This window comes from Aulonocara sp. 'chitande type north' Nkhata Bay, linkage group LG20, assembly GCF_057382095.1.
Source record: "Aulonocara sp. 'chitande type north' Nkhata Bay isolate Kocher_YH1m ecotype deep benthic linkage group LG20, A_spYH_male_GT1.1, whole genome shotgun sequence".
In the NCBI taxonomy this organism is placed as follows: domain Eukaryota; kingdom Metazoa; phylum Chordata; class Actinopteri; order Cichliformes; family Cichlidae; genus Aulonocara; species Aulonocara sp. 'chitande type north' Nkhata Bay.
Window position 1 is genome coordinate 16,249,020 of NC_141363.1, and position 8,954 is coordinate 16,257,973.

At 39.0% G+C, this 8,954-nt stretch overlaps 1 protein-coding gene across 1 annotated transcript; it reads right to left on the reverse strand.

Moving 5' to 3' along the window:
• Window positions 1-5,019: 5,019 nt before the first annotated feature.
• Window positions 5,020-7,128, reverse strand: LOC147305356 (uncharacterized). The gene has a single exon (XM_086278016.1). It carries the CDS (start codon window positions 6,915-6,917, stop codon window positions 5,727-5,729), a length of 1,191 nt encoding a protein of 396 aa, XP_086134142.1. The 5' UTR covers window positions 6,918-7,128; the 3' UTR covers window positions 5,020-5,726.
• Window positions 7,129-8,954: the final 1,826 nt, after the last annotated feature.

The window sequence follows — 8,954 nt, forward strand, 5'->3', positions numbered from 1 at the left end:
TTTGGTTATTATTGTTATTGTTGTGGAGGCTAATATTAAAAACTGAGAATAAGAATAGGATGAAGACATAGTACAGTATTTCTTTCAGGATAAATAATCACCGTAACAAAATGAAACTAAAAACAAGTTTCCAATAATTTATAGACACAGTTACCATTCAGCCACAAACATGACTCAAGAAGGGGGAGGGTGTAGAGGCTGGACTGGAACTGGGCCAAAGACTGCCAAGCAGCTGAAGTCATTTTCCCGCCAGGAGGAAGAAAAAGACCGGCTCAACAACTAGTGTGACGCGCATGGGTGTCATATGATTAACTTGAACCTTCAGTTCAGTACTTCCCTTTGGAGGGTTTGAACACTGCTTAATGAATCACTAAAAGTAGTTTCATGGGAGAAAGAACATCTCAGAGAGGGGTTGATTTGGAGCTGAATAATGAACATTTAGTTATCATGTGTTATTGGACACTCCAACAAGAAGGAAAATGACTTTATTTTATTCTCAGTGCTTTATTACAGAAATGCTGTGACAATCAAATTAGTTTGCCCTTTTGGGGAATTTAGCACATCTAAAAGTACTTTCAGCTACTCCGTTATTTTCCAAGGGCCTGCACCAACAAATGTATCCCTATTTTGATTTCCACTCCATTCCCACCCCGACGCAATCTTGTCATGTATCTGGGGGTACACTAACTAACTTGTGTCGCTTTCTGATCTCAAACTGTGGTTCGTTTACATGCAAGGTAAACATGTTAACCTGCACACCATGAGACCGCAGCAAGTTTGGCCGACCTATTAGTGTAAAATCTGCTTACATATCGAGCCAGAATTATGCCAGAAGCTTGTTGATGGCTACCAAAAGGTGAGGTGCAACTTACTAAGAATCATCACAACTGTAAGCATGTATACAATCTGTTCAACATTATACTTATGTAACAAAATTACATGAAACATTTGCATACAATCAAATAACTTAAACAGTCAGTCATCTTTAAAAGCTAAACTTGCATGAATTGAGGTAAATGTACTAATTTAAGTAATTCCTTCTTTTGTCAGTGATCTCTGTAAAAAACCTATAAAATGTCAGCGTACAGATACGTTAATTTCACATGCTTGTCGTGCAGACACAAGACGACCATTGATCAACTGTTTTCAACCATTTTAATAATTTCCTTTTAAAGATGACACACATCTGTAACAAATGAATTCACAGTATCTTCACAATAGTGCTTTAACACAATCCAAACAGAAATCTAATCATATAATTACCTGCTAATTTTACGAAGCAGATTTTCTTCGTATGGGTATAGCTTATTTTTTAAGGGTTTTAAGAATGCAGGTTTTACTGATCTTGTTGTCTGATGTGACGCTTTGTTTGCCATCAGGTCTTCGTGTCATCATAATGCGTTTTGTAATTCCTGATTGCAGTGTGAAAATACTTCTTTGCAGTTTTATATACTAGGGAGTAGGTATGAGAACACCTTGCAGTGCTTTGATTAATCTGACTGCCAAATAAGTTACAGTTTTGACCTGCAGGAGATCCTAAATAGTTCAATAGACACTGTCACAACGCCTCTGTATGGAGGCTAAAGCTGGAAAATCATAACAGGAACATGGTGATGATAGAATAACGTGTAAATCAATTACACTTGCTCATTTGAGGATTAATATTTCACTTTAAAATATCAACAATCAGCAGTTAACAATTATGACTGAAAAATCTTCAACAACAACTGAACTGGCTAAAGGATTGATTAAAAACACACATTTGGATGTGACTGATTTACAATGTAGCAACAATTCATGTACGTAACAGCACATTTTATAAGCAAGACCACATTTTTAAAGGTTATCACCAACATTTTTTAAAATTAAGAAACAGCAATGTTGATGACATCCCTTTTTTAAACTTTAGCTGTCTGTTGTTGAGTTCCTTTGCATTCGTATGGTCTCAGTGTATTTTTGCCATAAAGACCCAACACTTCCTGAAAATAAGCTGACACAGTTCCCTAACTTGTCAAGACACATTTGAAATGGTACAACACATAAAAACTAGCCATGCTACAACACATGTAACCGCAGTGTAATAAAAAACTAATCTGCTGTTGTTGGTTAAACAGGGAGGATAGGTGGCAAAACGACCCTTCAAACAAACACAGTCAACATTTATGTTTTTGTTCGCAAAAAATGAGTCTTCCACATACACTCAAAAGATATTTAGAGACAAAATGCTGACTTTAAGTCATTTGATTACATGTAAGGTTTTGGAATGCAATCTTGAAAACTTTTCCAAAGTTTTACATGTAAACCTTGGAAAAATTAAAGCTCATTCTGGACAAACAGGAATGTAAAATGAATAGTTTGCTGTGTTAAAGTAGTTTACAGTCCTTAACTTGATGAACGACAACATTTTTGTTATGTAACCAGGCAACTCTCTCCAGACCTTGTTCAGACTAAAATAAGGCTAATTATCAGTGCAGAAAAAAAGCCTGCATCTTGCAAATCTGGCAAGACACGATCAATGCTGAAAGATTTACACAGGTTCCAGAGCAAAATATCAGATCTTTTTAAAAGAAAGGCCTTGCATAGTTCAGCCAAACAGTCATGGCTTTGTAGTGAATGAGTGTGGGCGTTGAACTGGCGGGCCTGCAGGCCACACCTTTTACCAGCTGAAAACATTTGTTGCATCATGAAACTATGACAGCGCAGCCTGCTTTGATATGTTTGATATCTTTTCTTTCTTCTATCAAGAATAAAATACAGGCTTGCAAGATTTTCAAATCATAAGTACAGTCGCTTTCTTGCTGAACAGTAAAATGCTGTCCGATGACTTTGTGTGAATCTGCAGATGATTTCCTGTTCATACACAAGAGCTGTAGCTTAGCCTAAAATACATCTCTTAATTCTTTATCAACTTTGTACATTTGGGCATGGCAAGAACACTTAATGAAGGGTCCATTCCCTTTCAGCTCTTTCTCTGCTGAGGTAAACCTGCTCAAATAAAAGAGAAGGCTAGGTACTGTAATGAACAATTTCAACTCAAACAGAATGTGCTGTAATCAGGTTATTTCTGGCCTGCAAATCAAAACTCTATCTGAAGTTGCTTATATGCTTCAAAAAACGGAAAACACGGTACAAAAATGCTCCCATGTGACAGTTTGTGTGCAAACCTAAAGAAGAGTGTCTGCAACGGTGAGGCACTGATGCTTTGGTGTTGCCACCAGCCTGCTGACTGACCACACAAAGCGCAAAATATTTCTGAAAGCACTGCAGCTACTTTAAAAAGAGGATGTCCTTCAACTCCTGCAGCATTTGGCCACAGCTTTCATTTGTCATCTTTTGAACACAGTATAAACACACGTATAAGCGACACGACACAAAGCTACTTTAATATCAAAGGCTAACGCGATCACTGCAGGGACTTGTGCTCCACAACCTCACACACATCACAGGTGTTACGGGGAGTACGCTACCTGGTTCTCCGCTGCAGCCTCTCTTACCTTAGAGCAGGGGTGTGCAACATAAGGCCCGGGAGCCAGAGTTAGCCGGCAAATACTCCAATCCAACTCACTAAACAGCTTCGGAAAATGTCATAGAGGGCATCGACTTCAGACTTTTGTATTGTCATAGGTTTTACAAGTTTTCCTACACTGTTAAAAAAAACATCTTAAAAAAAACAGTAATATTCCAGCAGCTGGGGCGCCAAAATACTACCGTAAAATAACAGAAAATAACTTCCTCATAAAAATATGGTTATTTCCAGTAATGACAATACAGGTTGTTGCGCTAATTTTACATGGGATTCTGCCTTTTCCAAGTGCGTTTAGACATTAAATTAGGAACATTTTAACGTGATCAAACAATGAAATTACCTATAAACAAGGTCAATGAATGTGGCAATATGAATCATAATAAGTAAATGTACAGAAATATAGAGTTAACAGTTGGTTTAAATAATAATGGATTGTATGCCCTGGGACAGAGGCAAGGCTGCCATATCGCACCATCGGCCCTCACCAGTAGGCAAAGAGTCTTGACCACGGACACAATACTCAGAGTGTCTGAGCCGGGGCTCGAACCGGCAACCTTCTGATCATAAGGCAAACTGCCAACTCTTGAGCCACGATTGCCCTAAATAGCAATGATAATAATACTTATGTGATGTAACACAAGCTTATAGGGATCATGTTATATACTTTTCCATAGCATTACATTTGAATTCAACAGTTCAATCTTTCAAATAACGGACAGATATTTGTGAAATCATGATACATTTGTGAATGTATTTTAACAATCTAAATATGCATATGTACAGACAGATACATTTAATAATCATGGCAATTATGTTTTATTACATTACAGTGATTTAATGTTAATTTACATTTGAAATGTGAAATCACAGTGTATTTACGTAACTTTAATGATATTCTAGAAGAACAGAACAAAACTGTAAAATGCAGTAAAATACTTTTATATTAGGATTTTTTCCTACAGTGCAGCCATACCCACGACCTTGTGGTTGTTAGTTCACATTCATTGGCCGATGCTTAGCGTCATGTTATTATATGTCCCAACATCCAATGGCATGTCACATTGTTTTCATGGCCACAGCCTCACCCCAGGTGCAGAGGCCTATTTCTGTTCAGGAATGTTGTGAATACTTTGAGATTTATATTATTTTTATGCAATGTTTTATATGTTTTTTTCAGTTTTTATTCCTATTAATTATATTTTCACTTGTTACCTCTGAATTATTGAATCAGACCTAGATGACATGAAATTTTCAGCAAAATTATAATTCAAATACTCCTATAATTATTGATTATTTTCATTAATTTTCAATCATTTTATATATTTTTTCATAGTATTACATTTGAATTTAACAGATCATTCTCTCACATAACAGACAAATATTTGTGAAATTATGATACATTTCTGAATGTATTTTTACAATCTAAATATGCATATGTACAAAAATATATATTTAAAAAACAAGTAAATTGTGTTTTACTATATTTACAGTGATGTTATGTTATTTTACCTTTGACATGTAAAATCACAGTCTACTTATGTAAACTTAATATTGTAGAAAGACAGTACAAAACTGTAAAATATACAGTAAGATACTTTGACATTACTATTTTTTGGAACAGTGTACTTAAAAACCTTCCTTCCTACTAAAGACCTTCCCCATGCCATCCACACTATGCCCAAGTAACTAAGTAACAGATTAACAATAACAGATAAAACACAAAAGTTCCTTTTATTTTTTCATCATCTACTGTCACTTTCTTTTCTTTTTTTCTTTTTTTTTTTACAAAGATTCAATGGAGGAAAAAATAATCTTTTTTTAATTATTATGATTTAATTTAAAAAAAAAACTCCTGTTATTGCTATTACTACTAGAACTTTTCTGTAATTTTCTACACCCATTTTATCTTGCTGACAGATTTCTTTTATTTGCTGCAGCAGCATTTCTTATCATGTAGAAAAGACGCTTCTTTTTTATATTAATTGGGATTAAAGGTGTATTTAAACATCTTTACATTGACAGAAAGGGGAGCTTCTCTTGTTAGGCCCAATTAAGAACAAACTGGGCTGTAAAATGAATTGGACATCTCTGCTTTAGAGTCTTAAAAGTAAGATAAATAGCAGAAAGAAAGTTTAGTTTGTTCCTGGTGCTGTCCAGTTTGTCATCAGTAGTTCAGTTTAGCTGTGTCTCTTAAATCGGTTTATCCCGCCTGAGCTCCATTTCGACGCGCCACGTGTTCCAGTCTTATTCTCTCTGCAGCGCGCTCGTTAGCCCTTCTCTCTGTCCACGACCGCAACCTGCTGGTCAGCGCCTGCCTCATCTCCACACTCCACAGTCCATACACCAGCGGGTTAATGCACGGTGGCACTATGAGCATAACCAGCAGCGATATATGAAGCGCAGTCGCCGTGGCCGTGGGGGTGGTCTTCACTTTGCAGAGGCCGGGAGACTGAGAGGACTGTACCATCATCGCCACCGGTGCCCTAAACTCCCACAGCGCGTCCGACGCGACTTTGAGGAGCAACGGCAGCAGCTGCAGGAACAGCATCCCGCAGTAAAACAACACAGTGTTGCGCGCTGTGACGTTAATCGCGTTGAAAGGTATCACTGCGTTGCGCGCGACCTGGTACATTCTAAAGAAGGAAAACGCGTGTATCAGCAGACACAGCAGCAGGGTGAGGGAGCCCACGGTTTTGCGAAAAACTGCAGAGGCACGGGGGAACCCCAGGTGCTGTTCCACAACATCTGGCTCGCACAGAAGCCCCGTGGTGACCGTTTCATCATCCTCTCCTCTCCCGGTGTGCAGCAGCACAATTTCAGAGACGCCGATGAAAACCGAGTACAGCCAGATTCCCCCCAGGACACCCCGCAGGCGGATCTTAGTGAAAATTGGCAAGTAATGGATGGCATGACAGACGTATATGTATCGCTCCAACGCCATGCAAGTTATAGTAACGAGACTACAGAAGACAGAGACTCCACCCAAAAAGTACTGAACGTAACACCATCCGCTGAACGCCATCGTGCGGCGCTGGATTAGTGAGTGGACGACCGCCGGGCCAAAGGTCGCAGTCTGCACCAGGTCGCTGAAAATCAGGTTCTTGAGCAGGATAAAGCGCGGCTGCCAGGAAAACTCCTCCGACTGTCCGAGGCCGAACAGAGTAAGCGCGTTCACAAAACACGACAAGGCGGTCAGCAAGACAAAAAAGCAAATCAGCACTGAAACCGTCTGTCCTTCAGGTACTATAGACAGAAACAGGCAGTTGGCATTGTTCAGCTGTCCAGCCGCGTGTGGGGTAGTTTGGTTCTCCTGGCTGAAGCTGTCGCGCTCCTCAGTGAGGTTGTGCGCCTCCGTCTCCAGCACAGCTGTCATTTTAATCTGTGGAAGCATCAACAGCCTGATGTCTCCGTCCTCCCCCACAGCCTAATGCCATTCACAGGTCTGCATCCTTCAGCATTTTTCCACACCTGTACGATCTGACCTGGCAACACGCGCGCATACACACGCCCACAGTTCTCTGTGACCAGTTGTTGGACGTCACACTGAAGTTGAACAGCAAACAATTCACAGACCACGTAAAATCCACGCATCAGGATTCTCAGCATAGACTCTGGACTCGGTCTGCAGTCTCCATGGAGCACAGGGTGCGCACACCAAGGATTCACATGAATGCGTCTGCAGTGGCTTTCTCTCGTGCTCGCTCTCATATGCCGGCAGTATGAAGCAGGGAAAGTTGTAAAAGTGGATCAGATAAAAAGGAAAGCTGGAGGGGGGTGGAGAGTGTAAAAGAGAGAAAAAGTTGCTGAGAAATAAAATAATTCACCCACTAAAACACTATCACAGTGTTTGACGTGGTTGTAGCGATTGATTGATTGATTAAACAATAAAAAGCCAATTATTAAAAAAAAAAAGTAGTTTGCTTTTTTGTTTAGTTGCACCTTTTGTATTGTGGTTTTCAGCTGTCACTATTGTTACCAATACAACACCCCGGTTCGCCTGTGAGAAGATTTACGACACCCAGGCGCTTCGGAACATGAGTGCATTTTACGCGAACTTGTTAAACTTATCAAAGTACGTCAACTTTCGAAATTAACTTTTGACATATGGGTACACACTGCACCCTAGTGCTCGAGACTGGTAACTGCAGCCCAGAGGCTAGTTTGACAAGCTATTTTTAAATATGAAAGCTTATTGAAATTTGCAGAATATTGTAAATTCACATATAGCTTTGTGTGATTGTGTAATAAATATGATATATAATTGTATTACTAAAATTAGGAAAGAAAAATAACTACAACAGGAGGCAATACATTACTATTTCAGGACAACCTACTATCTTATAAGATTAAAAAAGCATGCACATTATCAGTGTCAAGTACACTCATGTGGATTACATAAATACACACATCCTTCCAAGGGCACAAATCCCTTCACTAGATTTATTACATTGTTGACAGCCTTGTGTTTTTGTGTGTTTTGAATACATGTTCAATAGCTACTCCAAATCACTACAGTATGTACTCTGGGTATCTAGTTCTTTTTTTAATCTATTTTTCCTCTTCCTTGTTTTCCAATAAGTATATTGGAATTATATATTTATTTATTTTATGCTTATTTATTCTATCCTGTTATTCTATTTATATTATTAATTTAGGTTTTACCTAATATTTATTGATTTTATTCTTATTCATTTTTTATCTTCTTACTCTATTCATATTTATATTGTATCCCATTATTTATTTAAATTTTTATTCTGTATATACTCTTATTAGGTCATATCTCCAGTGTTTCCTCGTAGGGGGCGCTGTACACTGGGGCTGTGATTGACCGTGGCTGCTGGGGCTCTGTGGGTCCTCTCAGCCTGGCTGGGGGGGCTTCTTTGCCTCCCTCCTGCTGTGTGCCCAGCCTGGAGGCTGCGGTCTGTGACCGGGTCCCGGTGCAGACGTGTGTGTGTGTGTGTGTGTGTGTGTGTGTGTGTGTGTGTGTGTGTGTGTGTGTGGAGGGGGGGGTATGTATCCATGATCGTTTATGTTAATGAGAGTGTGGGGAGTGAGTTGGAGGGCGGGGTGGGGTGGGCTGCTTTTAACCATGTAAAGCACTTTGTGCTACATCTTTGTAAGAAAAGTGCTTTATAAATAAAGATTGATTGATTGATTGATTGATTGATTGATTGATATGTACTGTATAGAGCAAGAATTAGTCTTATTTGTGTTTCTAAAACAATAAACAGCGTTCACTCCAGCTTTGCTTTGATTATTAAAAAACTTAGAGAGGTCAGAGGTTCACCAATCTGCAAAAAACTGTGCCCAGAGCTGTGACCTGTTTTAATACACTTCAAGCTGTTTCTGGATTGTGTTCACATATGGCTTTGTCTTTGCATGACACAGCTTCATTGACTTGCATTTGTAGATAGCGTACTGAACTGTG

Excerpts from the sequence above, each read along its gene's own strand:
- LOC147305356 (XM_086278016.1), bottom strand. The coding sequence starts at position 6,917 with ATGCTTCCACAGATTAAAATGACAGCTGTGCTGGAGACGGAGGCGCAC.